The sequence below is a fragment of the Globicephala melas genome, chromosome 5, assembly GCF_963455315.2.
Source record: "Globicephala melas chromosome 5, mGloMel1.2, whole genome shotgun sequence".
NCBI classification, from domain to species: domain Eukaryota; kingdom Metazoa; phylum Chordata; class Mammalia; order Artiodactyla; family Delphinidae; genus Globicephala; species Globicephala melas.
Window position 1 is genome coordinate 22,363,460 of NC_083318.1, and position 18,030 is coordinate 22,381,489.

The following is an 18,030-nucleotide window of genomic DNA, read 5'->3' on the forward strand; positions in this document are numbered from 1 at the left end:
AATCAGACTGAAGATATAATAATATTTGTTAATGTACCTTAGACCTTCAGCCATAATATATACTATAAATCTATATTTACAGTTCCTAAAAAAGTAGGGATATTTATAATATTACTTTCTGATCAGACATATATTTATTTGAAAAATAAATAATTCATTACAATGTAGAAAGTTTGATCATACATCATCCCAAGTCCAGCATTTTTCATTAGCAGTGATGCCAGTCTCTCTGTAATATTCTTCTAAAGGGGGTTCAAGAAGAATCACATCAAATTTGGGTGTTAGTTCTCTGATGTCAAAGGCTTCTATATCTGCTTGTAAGTACCTATTTGATTAGAGCATAAAATGTAAGAGATTTTCAAATACTTTACAGTGGTAATGAAAGAAATTTCTTAAATATTTCCTAAACACTATTTACAAAGTCACCATGAGCTAATTACTGAATACCTTTTTATGGAGGAGTATCCTTCCTCAGTACAGACAGTAAACTATCTACCAGTGCTCTTCCAGAGGACATGGATACACTCACACCACAAAGTAAAATCACAGTCCCACACGAACATCCAAAATACAAACTTCTCTCATTTCTTATATTGAAAATCCATACTCAGATGAGTGTCTGAGCCCTTTTCCATTATCATCTTAATATTCCAAAGAATACCATATTACTTTTTCCACAATTGTTAAGTTAGAAAAACCATTTGTTAGTAAGTTTTAAATTCCTCCCTCTAAAAAAGTTTCTAAAAATGGACATAATTTTCTTTCCTTAGTTTGTGCCTTAGTAGTATTGTTTAACAGTTTTTTCTAGCTACTTAGTATAAATTACTACTAGCCTTTACTTAATGGTTATTTCCACATAGTATGAAAGTATTTTAAATATAAAATACTTTAAATGTAAGAGTGTTTTTAAATAGGATGAATATTAGTCTGCTAAAATTTTTGCCACAAACTCAGACTTCTTTGCGGTTCTTCTAATCATTAACAGTATACATTTTAGCAAACTGTTAAATGTACAAAATGTTCAAAGTAAGCTAAATGTGAAATAAAGAGAGTCTCCAATTTCAAAGACCTTAAACACATTTTTTTAGGGAAGCATTAGTCGTTTAGCAAAGGTTAAAATGAATTTTTGTATTCCAAAATGTTAATAGCATCTCTGGTTGCTGAGTTATAATTAACTTTCATTTTCTTACTTTCCCTAAGTTTTCTAACTTTCTTCAATAAATAATTCTTGAGAAGAAAAGTCATTTTAAAACATTTTAAGATAATCAGGAATACAACAAATATGATTTTCTAAGAAAAAAATTTAAATTAGTAATTTAAAATAAATTGTCTAGAAAACTGAAAATAAATTAAATGAGAACCTACTGTGTACTCAGCACTGGAGTTTCAAACTAATATATTAAGAAAGAGAATGTGTTAACCTTACAAAGACAGTGAATTTTTTTCAAACAGAAAAGGGGTAACATGATAAAAAGACTAATATTTTAAGCCTGAGTTGGGAACAAAAAACCCCACTTACATAGGAGGAGTGTTAGATTTAGCTATTAGCTCATCCTTCAGCCTGATGAGCTCCCTCAGTTTAGGGTATTCTTCAAATCTGTCAGCCAAACCTGAAGAGGAAACATAGTAAATTCCAAATTTCAATACAAATGAGTATCAATGCATTCAAACGTGACAAGCCTGCTCAGAACACAACAATACACAACCACCTCTTCATCCTCACATCCTTTTAAAAAAGTCTGAGGACTTTTAAACAATTCATATATACATTTTATATACCTAATGACCCTAATCCCACATGCAGGCAAACTCCCAGATGTTCTAAAGCCCAGATCAAGTCAATTAACCATTTAATTTCTCAAATTTATTAAATTAACTAACCTGCTTATAGCATCAAATTTTGCCATTCTGTTCTCAGGAAAAGAAAAATTTTTCTTTCAATCATGCTTTTTGCATTTTCTTTTTACTCAAAAAAGTCTTTCTCCCAAAGAATCTAGTGATTGTTAAAATTTTTACTTAGTTTCTTAGACAGTTATCCAAAGCAGAGAAAATGAGGATTTCTCTTCTTTACTACTGATGATCTTAAATTAAGTGGCTATACTTTATGGACACAATCCCAGAACAAATCTAGTTAAAAAGATAATGAGTCCCTAACAGTCATTAGCTCACACCTCATTCACTCTGATTACTTATCTAAATTGTACTACCAATTCCAAGATAAGTCACTTTCTCTAAGAATATTTCCTATATCAATATTTATAGTTTTAAAGATCTCACTCCACATTATTATAAACCAAATCCTCAGATACATTTTCAAGCTTAAGACCTTGAAAAACATCTCCAAGTTCCATAAAGGTTAAAAACAGGAGACTTGTTCCCATGTCCTCAAAAATATTTAAATCTCTGAGCCTCAGAAGAGATTTTAGGTAAAACAACATAATAACTGTTTAAACAACTGTAGGAGTAAGTAGGGCTTGAATATCAAAGATTCCTAAAAGTTTTTATTTTGTTTTTTCTTTCTTCCCTACAAGAAGCATATTCATGACAACATAAATTATATAAACATCTTAAGTTGAAAACCAGAAGTACATTTTAATAACTTTAATATCAAAGAGTAAAAAAGTGAAAGATTTTATAAAGCCTCCTCAATCAGTGGCTACAGATCAAATTTCAAATGAAACAAGTTTGAAGATTTTAGTACAGTCAGGTTTCAATCACAATAGAGTCAGCTCTCAATCATCTACAAAACAGGTACACCTTTTTCTCAATCCATAATAGTTTCCTAAGTACATTTTCTTTGCCTTGGAGAAGAAAGCAGAAAGTCTTAAAAGCAGAAAGTCTGATAATGAAATTTGGTTATATCAATATAACTTATCATAACTTTGAGGAGAAAAACAGCTTTCTGAAGTATAACTGATAAATAAAAACCTTATATATTAAACCTATATTTAACGTATGCAATTCGATGAGTTTGAACATATGCATACACCTGTGAAACCATCACCACAATCAAGGTAAGACATATCAATAACCTCCAAAAGTTTCTTTGTGTTCCTCTGGTTTTAGTGTGTGTGCATGTGTATGTGTGTGTGGTAAGAACACTTAAGTAAGATGAAATCTACCCTCTTAAATTTTTTTAAGTACTGCTGACTATAGTCAACAGTATTGCTGACTACAGACAATTTGCTACACAACAGATCTACAGAAAAAATTTATCTTGCATAACTGAAATTTTATACCAATTGAACAACAACTCCCCATTTTCCTCTCTCTCTAGACCCTGACAATCACTCCCGCATTCTCTGCTTCTATGAGACTGACTACTCCAGGTACCTCATAAAAGTGTATGTATTTATATACACATACTATTTTAGGTACCTCTGTAAGTGCATGCATATTTGTCATCCTATGACTGGTCTATTTCACTTACCATTATCATAACTTTTTGTGCTACATCTAAATTTTGCCTGTGAAAACATTAAAATCAGTTTCTACATGTTGCTTATAAACAAGAAAGGAAAAAATAAATTGGATTACATCAAAATTAAAATTTTTGTGTTGCAAATGGTACCAACAAGAAAGTGAAAAGACGGGAATTCCCTGGCGGTCTGGTGGTTAGGACTGCGCTCTCACTGCCAAGGGTGTGGGTTCAATCTCTGGTCGGGGAACTAAGATCCTGCAAGCCGCAGTGTGGCCAAAAGAAAGACAACCCACAGAATGGGAGAGAATATTTGCAGATCATACATCTGATAAGGGACTTGTACTGAGAATATATAAAGAACTCTTACAATGTAATAATAAAAAGACAAATTACCAATTAAAAAATAAGCAGGGTTTAGACATCTCTCTAAAGTAGGTATTTAAGTGGGAAAATATGCATAGGAAAAGATTCTTAATATCATTAGTCACTAAGGCAATGTAGATCAAAACCACAATGAAATACTACTTTATACCACTAGGACTGCTATAATTAAAAAGACAGATAATAAAATGTCAAGAGTGGTAAGAAACTGGAAGCCTCACATATTGTTGGTAGGAATGTAAATGGTACAACTGCTCTGAAAAACATTTGGGCAGTTCCTCAAAAAGTTAAACATAGAATTACCACATGACACAGCAATTCCACTCCCAGGTATATACCGAAGAGAAATGAAAGCATACATTTACACAAAAACTTTACATGAATATTCATAGTAGCAGAGTTTATAACAATCAAAAAGTGGAAACAACACAAATGAATAAATGAAATGTGGTATGTACATACAATGAAATATTTGGCAATAAAAAGAAATGAAGTACTGATAATATGCTGCAACATCAATGGCCCCTGAAAACATTATGTTAAGTGAAAAAAGCCCAGTCACGAAATATCACATGTTGTATGAGTCCAATTATATGAAATGTCTAGAATAGGCAAACTGATAGACAATAGTCAATTAATGATTACTTAAGGCTGGGGGGCAACTGTGGGAGAAGGAATGGGAATTGACTGCTAATGAGTACTGAATTTCTTTAGGGGAGATGAAAATGTTCTAAGGATGTGGAGAAAGGGGACTTGTACACTGTCGATAGGAATGTAAATCAGTGCAGCCACTGTGGAAAACAGTATGGAGGTTTCTCAAAAATCTAAAAATAGAACTACCACATGATCCAGCAACTCCATTTCTGGGTATATATCTGAAGAAAATGAAAACACTAATTCAAAAAGATACACGCACCCCAGTGTTCTTAGCAGCATTATTTACAATAGCCAAGAAATGGAAGCAACCTAAGTGTCCAGCAAAGGTAAAAGGATAAAGACAATGTGCCATATATATACATACATACACACACACACACACACACAATGTGGTGTATACACACATACACACACACACTTACTACTCAGCCATAAAAAAAAGTGAAATTTTGCCTTTTGCAACAACATTGATGGATTGGAGGGTATTATGCTTAGTGAAATAAGTCAGACAGAGAAAGACAAATACTGTATATTATCACTTATACGTGGAATCTAAAAAATAAACTAGTGACTACAACAAAAAAGAAACAGACTCACAGATAAAGAGAACAATCTAGTGGTTACGGGGGGGAGAAGTGGGGAGAGCAAAATAGGGGGAGGGGATTAAGAAATACAAACTTCTATGCATATAATAAATAAGCTACAAGGATATATTGTACAGCAGAGAAAATACAGCCAATATTTTATAATAACTATAAATGAAATATAATCTTTAAAAATTGTAAAACACTATTTGTACACCTAAAACTTATATAATATTGTAAATCAACGATACCTCAATTTTTTAAAAAGTTCTAAAATTAGATTGTGGCAATGGTTGCACAAATCTATAGATATTCTTAAAAAACTCAATTATATTCTTTAAATGGGTGCACTGTATGGTACATGAATTCTCTCAGTCAAGCTGTTTTTAAAAATGTAGGGATAATGCCTTTGGTAAGCTTATCGGTAGACTGGACACAGCTGAGAAAAGATTCTGAGCGTGACGATATCTCAATAGAAACCTCAAAAACTGAAAAGTAAATAGAACAAAAATTGGAAAAAAAAAAAAAAGCCAGACTATCTAAGGAATGTGGGACAACTACAAAAGGTAAAATGTGTAATGGAAATATAAGAAGGAGAAAAAACAGAAAGAGGAACAGAAGAAATATTTGAAATAATAATGACTGAGAATTTTCCCAAAATAATGTCAGACATCAAACCCCAGACACAGGAAGCTCAGAGAGTACCAAAGAGGATAAACGCAAAAAAAACCCAAAGCAAACAAAACCCAGCTATACCTACACATATCATTTTCAAACTACAGAAAATCAAAGCTAACGAAAATATTCTGAAAGAAACCAGAAAAAAAAAAAACCAAACCTATTGAGGAACAAAGTTAAGAATTATACCCAACTTCTCAGAAACAAGCAAGAACAGGGTGAAGTAAAATACTTAAAAGTGTTGAAAGAAAGAAAACACCAATCTAGAATTCTGTACTTTGCAAAATTAATCTTTCAAAAGTAAAGGAAAAATAAAGACTTTCTCAGGCAAACAAAAATTGAGGGAATTTGTTGCCAACAGGCCTGCCTTGCAAGAAATGTTAAAAGAAATTCTTTAGACAAAAGGAAAATAATGTAAGTCAGAGAATCAGATTTACATAAAGAAAGGAAGAGCATCGAAGGAATAAATGAAGGCAAAATAAAAATGAGGGATAGTTACAGAACCAAAATGAAGGAAAGATGGAAGGAAGAAGGAAAAAAGTAACACTGCTTGATGGAAAAAGAGAGTGTACTAGAAGTACTAAGAATGGAAAGGGGAAGCCAAGCCAGGAAAAATAACTTTGTTAGAAATAAACCACAAAATGGATAAATTACATGCATGTAATCAACAGCTAGCAATAGCATATTCCCAACAAATCTGACATACCTACATCTCTGATGAAATTTTGAGGTCTATGTCCGGTGTCTACAAAATGTTGGCAGTAATCATTATGGGGATTTAAACTCTGTGTTCCCTAAAGAAAACGTCAAAATTAAATAAACAGCATTCGCTCTGAGGGCAGATACACTAACTCTGTACTTTATTTTTTATTATGAGGCCATACAAAATATAAGTTAATTGACATTAAAAAAAACAGAAAACATCACTATTAAAATAATAGTATTACAATTCAGTATCTACAGACATTAATAAAGCATTATCTCATCCTAAATGGGCAAGCATCAGAAGAATATTTCATGAATAATTTTAAATGATCTTTATAATAATGATCCCTCAATAACTGAAAAAATCTTGAAAACGAATAAGTATTTAAAATCTTAAATAAGTATTTAAAATCAGGCATAGAGCTGAAATGTGAAGTTATGGACGTGAAAATTATTTTTTTACCTTAAGAAAAGTACTAGAATCTTTGTAAATCTCTTCTTCATATGGCAAATTCTCTTCTTCCTGTTGCAGTTCTAATTCATCCTTGGAAAAGGAAGTATACATTTTATGTATAAGAGGAGTATCTTACATATTATGATATCTCGGGTATTAAGACTCATATAAATATTTTCTTTCCCTAAGACACAATAAAGTTTTCAAATTACTGTTAAAGTCAAATATTGAAGTCAGGACTTCCCTGGTGGTCCAGTGGTTAAGAATCTGCCTTCCAACGCAGGGGACACGGGTTGGATCCCTGGTCAGGGAACTAAGATCCCACATGCCGTGGGGGAACTAAGACCCCACGTGCCGCAGGGCAAGTAAGCCCGTGTGCGCGGCCGACAGCTAGAGAGAAGCCCACGGGTGGCAATGAAGCGCCCACATGCCACAACTAAGGCCTGATGCAGCCAAATAAATAAATATATAAAATACAAATTAAAAAAAATTTGTTTTAATCTAAAAAAAAACTTGAAGTTTTTGCTTTCTCATCATTAGCTGTAACTAGTTATGCTTATAATATATAAAATAAATATTTCTTTTTCATTCTCTTCAGTAATAATTGTCTATAACTACTAATTTTGTTGACTAAGTTATCTAGGATTATTTATCTCTGATATAATAACTTAAATATTAGAATTTAGCTCAAATCATGAAAGATATGACCACCAATGGGGCAATTTTATTTCTACTAGATCAAACCATATGAAACTGCTATTTTATGAGTCAAAAATGTTAAAATATCAGAAACTGTATATGGTTTGACCTAATATAATCACAAATAGTTAAGTTATATAAGAGGATATATCAAATGCAACCAATACACAAGAGAATATCTATGAAATTAGATAATTATACCTAAAGATTTACTGAAACTATTTACCCTCTTCTCTATTGAATATAGTTCTATGATAATTAATTTGAAAAAAATGGAGGTAGGTTTTTTTGTCCTTAACTTTCTTTCTTTTCAACTACATATTGTAATTACAAGTTGAGAAGCTGGGTTTTTGCCTTGGGCCTCTGTCAGAAATGGTTCTACACTGCTGTCTAGCCCATGAGTTCTCAAAATATTTTAATTGTACTACCCTATATTGTTAACATGGAATAATGCAACTCAAAGAAGACAGTATTGTAGCCCCTCGAAATATGATTGAATTATCCAAAGTTTCTGATACATCTACCTCCTTACTCTTATTTAAGAATGCTATTGCCTAGTGCTTACTAGGCATTATGCTAAGTGCTTCATATACATCACCTAATTTAATCCACATACTTCTTGTGTTAAACTGATATAAATGTCTTAAATTTACCTAATTACATCAACAATTATTCAGTATTCTGTCAAAATTCAGCTTCTGTCAAATTTTATTTTCCTGGGTAAGACTCTACGGATTGTAAGGACTTATTTTCTTCTTGACCATAAAATTGTCCCATTCTCTACTTGCCTTATATTCTTCCATTTTGTCTTCATCTGTCTCTCCTTCATCCTGATACTTACGTTTTGCATTTGGAGCAGAGGTATCATAGGAAGCCCTGAAAATTAAAACTGAAATATCACTCACAAATACATACAAGATGTATAAATGTCTCCATTAATAATATTAAAGAACCGGTTATAAAAACAGAACAAGGCAAATTTTTCCTGACTAAACAGTATCTATTCACCCAGTTTATAAATCTTAAAAGTAACACAACCTGACGAATAATCTGTACTTTTTTTTGAGAAAGCAAACAAATAAGAAACTAAGCTTTTATAAGGTATGCATGGCAAAAAGAAACTTCTACATTATGTATCATTCTAATGTGTCTTGAGCAAAACTGATGTTCTATAAAGGATCATAAAGACTACTACAAGCAACTATATGCCAATAAAATGGACAACCTGGAAGAAATGGACACATTTTTAGAAAGGTAAAAAATTCCCAGACTGAACCAGGAAGAAACAGAAAATATAAACAGACCAATCACAAGTAATAAAATTGAAACTGTAATTAAAAATCTTCCATCAAACAAAAGTCCAGGAACAGATGACTTCACAGGTGAATTCTATCAAACATTTGGAGACGAGCTAACACCTATCCTTCTCAAGCTCTTCCAAAAACTGCAGACGGAGGAACACTCCCAAACTCTATTAATCTCTATTAAAAGGATCATACACCATGATCAAGTGGGATTTATCCCAGTAATGCAAGGATTCTTCAATATATGCAAATCAATCAATGTGATACACCATATCAACAAATTAAAAAATAAAAACCATATGATCATCTCAATAGATGCAGAAAAACTTCGACAAAAATTTGACAAAATTAACACCCATTTAAGATAAAAACTCTCCAGAAAATGGGCATATAGGGCACCTACCTCAACATAATAAAGGCCATATATGACAAACCCACAGCAAACATCATTCTCAATGGTGAAAAACTGAAAGCATTTCCTCTAAGATCAGGAACAAGACAAGGATGTCCACTCTCACCACTATTATTCAACATAGTTGTGGAAGTCCTAGCCACGGCAATCAGAAAAGAAAAAGAAATAAAAGGAATACAAATTGGAGGGACTTCCCTGGTGGCACAGTGGTTAAGAATCCACCTGCCAATGCAGGGGACACGGGTTCGAGCCCTGGGCCGGGAAGATCCCACATGCCGCGGAGCAACTAGGCCCATGTGCCACAACTACTGAGCCTGCGCTCTAGAGCCCACGAGCCACAACTAATGAAGCCCACGTGCCTAGAGCCCATGCTCCGCAACAAGAGAAGCCACCACAATGAGAAGCCCACGCACTGCAATGAAGAGTAGCCCCTGCTCGCTGCAACTAGAGAAAGCCTGTGCACAGCAACAAAGACCCAACACAGTGAAAAATAAATATTTTTTAAAAAAAAGGAATACAAATTGGAAAAGAAGAAGTAAAACCATTGCTGCTTGCAGATGACATGATGATACACACAGAAAAACCCTACAGATGCCACCAGAAAACTGCTAGAGCTAATCAATGAATTTGGTACAGGATACCAAATTAATGCACAGAAATCTCTTGCACCCCTATACACTAACTACAGGAGATAAGAAAAATAAATTAAGGAAACAATCCCATTTACCAATGCAACAAAAAGAATAAAATACCTAGGAATAAACCTACCTAATGAGGCAAAAGACCTGTACTCAGAAAACTATAAAACACTGATGAAAGAAATCAAATATGACACTAACAGATGGAGAGATATACCATGTTCTTGGATCTGAAGAATCAATATTGTGAAATTGACTATATTGCCCAAAGCAATCTACAGATTCAATGCAATCCCTATCAAATTACTAAAGGCATTTTTCACAGAATCAAAACAAAGAATTTTACAATTTATATGGAAACAGAAATGGCGCCATATAGCCAAAGCAATATTGAGAAAGAAAAACAGAGCTGGAGGAACCAGGCTCCCAACTTCAGACTCTACTACAAAGCTATAGTAATCAAGACAGTATGGTACTGACACAAAAAAAGAAATATAGATCAGTGGAACAGGATATAAAGCCCAGAGATAAACCCCCCACACCTATGGTCACCTTATCTTTGATAAAGGAGGCAAGAATATACAATGGAGAAAAGTCAGCCTCTTCACTAAGTGGTGCTGAGAAAACTGGACAGCTACATATAAAAGAATGAAATCAGAACACTACCTAACACCACACACAAAAATAAACTCAAAATGGATTAAAGACCTAAATGTAAGACTGGACACCAAAAAACTCTTAGAGGAAAATGTAGGAAAAACACTCTGACATAAATCACAGCAAGATGTTTTTTGACCCACCTCCTAGAGTAATAAAAATAAAAACAAACAAATGGGACCTAATGAAACTTTAAAGCTTTTGCACAGCAAAGGAAACCATAAACAAGACCAAAAGACAACCCTCAGAATGGGAGAAAATATTTGCAAATGAAGCAACTGACAAAAGATTAATCTCCAAAATATACAAACAGCTCATGCAGCTCAATATCAAAAAAACAGATAACCCAACCGAAAAATGGGTGGAAGACCTAAATAGACATTTCACCAAAGAAGACATACAGGTGGCCAAGAGGCACATGAAAAGATGCTCAACATCACTAATTATTAGAGAAATGCAAATCAAAACAACAATGAGGTATCACCTCACACCAGTCAGAAAGGTCACCATCAAAAAAACCTATGAACAGTAAATGCTGGAGAGGGTGTGGAGAAAAGGGAACCCTCTGGCACTGTTGGTAGAAATGTAATTTGATACAGCCACTATGGAGAACAGTATGGACATTCATTAAAAAACTAAAAATAGAACTACCATATGACCCAGCAATCCCACTACTGGGCATATACCCTGAGAAAACCATAATTCAAAAAGACACATGTACCCCAATGTTCATTACAGCACTATTTACAATAGCCAGGACATGGAAGCAACCTAAATGTCCAACGACAGAGGAATGGATAAAGAAGATGTGGTACATGTATACAATGGAATATTACTCAGCCATAAAAAGGAACGAAATTGGGTCACTTGCAGAGATGTGGGTCGACTTAGAGTCTGTCATACAGAGTGAAGTAAGTCAGAAAGAGAAAAACAAATATCATATATTAACACATATATGTGAAATCTAGAAAATGGTACAGATGAACCTATTTGCAGGGCAGGAATAGAGACAAAGTAGTAGAGAACAGATGAGTGGACACAGGGGGCAGAGGGAAGGGGAGGGTGGGATGAACTGGGAGATTAGGACTGACATATATTCACCATCATGTGTAAAATATCTAGTGGGAACCTGCTGTATAGCACAGGGAGTTCAGCTTGGTGCTCTGTGATGACCTAGATGGGTGGGATAGCAGGGGGTGGGAGGGAGGTCCAAGAGGGAGGGGATATATGTATACATATAGCTGATTCACTTCACTGTACAGCAGAAATTAACACAACATTGTGAAATAATTATACTCCAATAAAAAAAAACTGATAACTACAATACTGAAAAATTCTAAATGCTTTATGAACTATCAAGTCAATACCACTTTTAGGGCAAATTGTGTTTTTTTTAATAAGGATTTTTTAAATAAAATTATATATGGTATATAAGCTAATTCCTAGCCTAACATTCCATTTTCTAACTACTTTATAAATGAAAACTTACTGTATTCAGATAATATTTCATAATTCATGAACTAACAATAAAAACCAATGTTTCCTAAATCTGTATGCTGATACTTATAACAACACACTTCATACCTAGGATTATTGTTTATTAAAACAGTGATCCTTTCACAAATACTAACATGTCACTAAAAAAATATTCAACTGACCTGCAAGTTTCTCTTGTTTCAGCAATTTCTCTCTGCTCATCTTTGCTATTTAACACAGCACCAATACTGTCAGCACTTTCAGCTCCCAACTGAGAAAAGGCAAAAACCAAAAATTAGATGACAGTGTACTGAATAGCCTTCCTAGTCATTTGTAGCAGCATTTAATACATCAAGTATTAAAAAAAAAACCAACCCGTAACTACTGCAGCAGGCAAATGGACAAATTACCTTGCAGGAAAAACAGAAAACACCTTGGAGCAAAACCATGTTAATTAAGAATGATTTTGCCAGCTGAAAAGTATTTTATGCTTTCAGTTATTTTGAAATTAAAACAATTAACTTGACCAATCCTCTACTTTTAAAGCAAATAATAAAACACAATTTAGCAGCAGCAGCAATAACAAAACAACAAAAAAAGCAGCTAACATAGTGTTTATAGTGTGATATGCACTATGTTAAACACTCTGCATCCATCAGCTCACGTATTGTACCTTATTTATTCCATGCCGTAATAAATACCTTTTCAGTTTTATTCAAGCCAAGCCTTTATAATGATTATAGGCACAATACTAAACTTTACAAAAACCTGAAAAATAGTGATGCAAATTCGGGTTGGCAGTTCGGGAAATTTTGCAAAATACAACAAATGTAAACAAATCACTAGTTGAAATAGGCCTGGCTACATAGTGTGGGATCAATTCATGGAAAACTTTAAAAGCCAAACCAAGAAGTATAGAACGCAATTTACAGGCCACGAGGAACCACTTAATATTTTTAAGCACACGAAGGGCATGAGGAAATCTGCATTAAATAATCCCTTAGCTCAAGAAAGGTGAGAAGGCACACTACAATATTAGAGCTGCAAGTCCCCAGCCTTGATCTTAAACAATTACCACTGCCTCTTTAGACTACCCACTTCATGACTCCCCTAAGGTTTCCCCAATGATAAATCTCTTCCAATATATCAACTGTTCCTGATATTTTAACTCTTCCATAAAATCTTCCTGACCCCTATTCTCTTTAGTCAGAAAACACATTTATTCCCATAGGTGGAATGCTTTATAACCTTCTTCCCAAGACTGAGTCGGACTCCCTTCAAATCTCAGATGAGTACATTTCTTCTGAGGGTCCTTCCATGAACACTATCTACAGAATAGGTAGCCTCCTTTCCATTATTTTTACCTCCTCATTTCCTCATTCCGATCATAGCACTTAATACACCCTTTTTGTTTTACTTTTGTTTCACAGTCGCTATCACAACTTCCAAATTTTTATTTGTACAATTCAATTACTTTATCAGTTTACTTTTGTTTACTTCTCCCCCACTGAAATGTTAGCTCACTGAGGGGAAGAACTCTGTCCTGTTGATATCTGTATGTTCAGCAGCTACTATAACATCTGACTTATAGTACATGCTTATAAATATGTGAATGAACCAATGAGATTTTCTACCAAGGTGTAAATTAGAATACAATGTTTTACAAGAGGAACGCTTTAAATCAAATTGTGCTTACATATATAATTGTCTTCTCATGCTCCAACATTTTTAAAAAATTGTGGAATGACTGGAGTAACAGACTTCCCATTGTGGTAGCACTAAATATATTATTTGAATAACTATGACAATTTGGAATCATTTGAAAGCACGTATAATTTTTTGAAACAAAGCTACAAGTTAAATAAAAACAGGTGTAAATCATTGGTGATAGCATCAATTGCCACAATCGTGGTCTGGGCCTATATACTGCATCCGATATCTTCATCCAGCAGCCAAGTCAGTCAAGCAAATTATACACACTTGAGTTGTGCTCTACTCTGACAGACCATCAATCAACAAAAATTTATTAAAAACTTACTTTGGGCAAGAAACAAAGTTAGGATAGAAGATTAAGCCAACAGGAATTAAATGCAAAGACGCTGCACGCAAACTGTTTATATTCTGTATGATGGTTAATAATATACAGTAGTGGACGCAACAGTAAGGAAAATGGATGCTCAGAGGGAGAAGAGTCTAAGCCAGGGAGATCACAATAGGTTTCATCACAAAATTCTGACCTGGGCTGTCACAGAGGATAGACAGAAATCAGAAAGAAAGGACAACTTTTAAAAATCATAAAGTATGTACTGCACAAATCACGTTCCGGAGAGTAATAAACCAGTCTGTCTTGTTCATACAGAGAAAAGTAAGTGAAAGGAAGGCTGCTAAAGTGGAAGTCTGTCATTGATTATACTGTACATCCTTCGGTGGAAAGGTTCCTATCCAACTGTACTAGGAGGCAGCCATGTGTATTGCAAAGGCCTAAAACTGCAGCTTGCAAATGTAAACGGTTTGTGGCCTTCAGCATGTAACAAATTTCCTGAGCTTTATTTTCTTCATCTATAAGACACAGATAGCATCTGACTGGTATGATCAAATATAATGTATGTACAAGCTTGGCAGAGTCTTGACACACAGAAAGGACTTAATAAACGGCAGCCATTATTAAGTTCTGTGCAGTATGTAAGCTCTCTGAGGGTAGGACCACCTATTATTATTCATAGCTGAATTGCCAATGTCTACAAAAGCTCCTGGCACACAGTAAGACACTCAACCAATCATTGTTTACGACTATTTTCAGTCAAACAGACGTCTGAATTCAAAACTAAAGAGTAAGAACCTTGGTGGTAACAAAGAGCTGCTGAACATTTTTGAAGATAACATAATAGAAACTGGGAAAAGGAAGGCTTGGAAAAGATACCTGATTTGTCCAAAATCACTATGCCAGGAACAGATCTGATTCCAAACGCCCCCTTTTTTTTTGGCCACGCGTTTGTGGGATCTTAGCTGCCGACCACGGATTGAACCCGGGCCACAGCAGTGAAAGCACTGAGTCCTAACCACTGGACACCAGGGAACTCCCTAAACGCCCACACTTTTAACACTGTACCATAAATCTTTTCATCCGATCATAAAAGAGGATAGGTCTCAGATTTCCAGGTACTAAAACGAAAACTTATTACTGAAAAAAATAACAGTAAGATGCCTCATCAAAACCTGTGAGCATTTCCCCCATCCCTTTTACCGGTCTGAGTGGTAGAAAGTAAAACACAACCTCTAACTTTAATTAAGCAGAGGTGTGCATCTGCATTTTCTGCATGTGTATTCTACTAATCAAGTGTTAACTTACTCACACACAAGAAGGAGTGAGGCCAAGATCTGGAGAGACAAACCTGGGTTTAACTTTCTGGCCCAGAGGTGAAGGAGCCGGGGCAAAAATTAACCTCTGGAGCCTCTGTTTCATTATCCGATAAGTGAAGACAATATTACCTATTTCAGAGATTTGTTGTGATCGATACAGATTAAGAATTCAAACGTTAGCTGCGAGTGAGGACTAGGATACCGTACACGGCAGGGTCGACAGCAGCACGCATCATGCAGAATCTAAAATTTACACTCAGGCTTCTACCAATGCAGTCGTTAGACACTATCCCAGAGAAAATACCGTAAACCTGACCCACAATGAAGCCCCAATCTCAAGAATCGGGAGCTGATTACAAAGAAAGGCAAGACACAAACGACCATTTAAAAAGTGAACAGAAGGGTTTCCCTGGTGGCGCAGTGGTTGAGAGTCCGCCTGCCGATGCAGGGGACACAGGTTCGTGTCCCGCTCCGGGAAGACCCCACATGCCGCGGAGCGGCTAGGCCCGTGAGCCATGACCGCTGAGCCTGCGCGTCCGGAGCCTGCGCTCCGCAACGGGAGAGGCCACAGCAGTGAGAGGCCCGCGTACGGCAAAAAAAAAAAAAAAAAGTGAACAGAAATTCTGGAGGATAACAAGTCACTTTTCTTTGCGTGAACTGCGGTAACTTAAACAGAAAAACCACTGTATTCTCATCATTGAGCACCACTCGGCGGCCATTCCATAACGGTTGCTGAAGACCAAGCGTGGCGTTCGGTTCAGCACCACAATGACCGCGAGGTAAAACAGGAAAAGATTCGGGGTACCCCGGGGGTTGAGAACAAGAGGGTAGGTGGGCGCAGGGATTAAGGTCGCGGGACCAGAAAGGACTGCACCGTGGCCAGTAACGAGACAGAAAAGGGAGGTTGTAACAGGTCGGCCGCGCACGCGCATTCGCGATCCCTCCCTGGGCCCCGGACCTGCTGCGCGAGAAGCTGTCGCCGTAACTTCTGCCGCTCCCGGATCTCCTGCAAGCGGCTGTCCATGTCCCAACTCTTGTTTTCCACTGCCTCGAAAACTTGGCAATGAGCGGACGAACCCCCGCCCAATTTTTCTTCGGAGACTGTGGAACACAAAATTCTCCAGGAGCTTCTAGCGGCGTGTACCCAGTGTTTTTTCCTCAATAGCTGTTTCCGGCGCGGCCGGAATTTGGCGCCACCGCTCCCGGAAGTCCCGCCTCCTTATGGACTCCCGCGGTTGGCGCTGCCTAGAAGAGGCCCAATGAGGGTCCTGCGACGCCGGCGCCAGAGGCGTCTCTGGAGGCTTCGGCGGTCCAGAGCTGGGGCTGTTGGAGCTGTGGTGGCGAATCGCTGACCCCTCACTTTCCCCTTCCTGGGACTTGAGGCTCCCTTGGTCTTTCAGCACTGTTGCCACGTGGTGGGCCGTTTTGTTGATTCCCTTTTCCATTAGTTCCCCAGTTGCCAGTTCTGACGTTTTAATCATTGCCAGATACCCGTTTTTTCTTGAAAGCACTAACGCGGGTCAGATTTCGGGGTTTGAACCCTGGACTGTCGTTTACTAGCTGAGTGGCCTCGTCTAGATAATCAACCTCTGTGAGCCTCTACTTTTCTCATTTGTAAAATGGGAGGGATAAGAGTGCCTACCTCACAGAGTTGTGAAGATTGAAAGAATAAACAGAGCCAAACACATCCCGCCATGCAAGTGTTCATTAAGCTTTTTATTATTACTTTCCACTTGAGGCAGGGAACAGCAACTGCATCTTCTCCACAACTCACTAGCCCTTGAGAAGTTTCCTATTTTACCATAATGCATTTTATGGATTCTTTAGAGAGGTGAGAGGGTGATAGTAAAATTTGTCTTGGTTCATGTCCTAGAGGTCAGAGGCTACGGGGGCCCTTTTTGTGCTTGTGCATTTGTCTTAGCTGGAAATAACCCTGAGATATGAAAACAAATAGCCTACTGATGCTTGTGGCGGGGGGGGGGGGGGGCTCAGTGATGATTCTCCTTTCTTCATAGGAAGGCAACAAGGACCAAAGTTGTTTTTTTTTTACATCTTTATTGGAGTATAATTGCTTTACAATGGTGTGCTAGTTTCTGCTTCATAACAAAGTGAATCAGTCACACACACACATATGTTCCCATATCCCTTCCCCCTCACGTCTCCCTCCCTCCCTCCCTCCCAGGACCAAAGTCTTAAGTTATTACCATTATACACCATATTTGTCATCTTATTCCAAATTCAAAGTAGCAGAAGTAGACTAAGACGTCATGTTGCCCCAAGTTTAATTGGAAGTTGTGGCACATACTTACCAAGATTAGTAACAAGTCTGTTTCTTTGAGAGAGGATTTAATTTTTGAAAATAGTATTAAATCCTCCAGATCAAAAGCAGGTGGGTCAGGCTAGGCCAAAAGTGGGCAGACTAGGCTCTTACTAATTGTCATGTCTTTCTCAAGAACTAGCTCTGAAAGGCAATTTCAAAAGAGGAGTCCTAAAAATCCCTTGAGTAATGGCAGCACTGTTTGAAAAAGTATGTTAACTTCCAAGGGACCTATACTGTAAAAGACAATACTAATTTGTACATATGAATTAAAGTGTGTTTCTTTA

At 36.3% G+C, this 18,030-nt stretch overlaps 1 protein-coding gene across 2 annotated transcripts in view; it reads right to left on the reverse strand.

The window, feature by feature from the left end:
- METTL14 (methyltransferase 14, N6-adenosine-methyltransferase non-catalytic subunit) overlaps positions 1-16,597 on the reverse strand; it is a 57,150-nt gene extending 40,553 nt beyond the window's left edge. For both annotated transcript variants that reach the window (XM_030863973.2, XM_060298996.1), the window contains exons 1-7: positions 16,385-16,597; positions 12,249-12,337; positions 8,368-8,455; positions 6,890-6,970; positions 6,428-6,515; positions 1,520-1,610; positions 184-325 (exon numbers count right to left, since the gene is read on the reverse strand). In XM_030863973.2, coding sequence (XP_030719833.1) covers positions 184-325; positions 1,520-1,610; positions 6,428-6,515; positions 6,890-6,970; positions 8,368-8,455; positions 12,249-12,337; positions 16,385-16,450 — 645 coding nt within the window. In that variant the 5' untranslated portion in view covers positions 16,451-16,597. The remainder of the gene's footprint in view (positions 1-183; positions 326-1,519; positions 1,611-6,427; positions 6,516-6,889; positions 6,971-8,367; positions 8,456-12,248; positions 12,338-16,384) is intronic.
- Between the last annotated feature and the right edge of the window lie 1,433 nt (positions 16,598-18,030).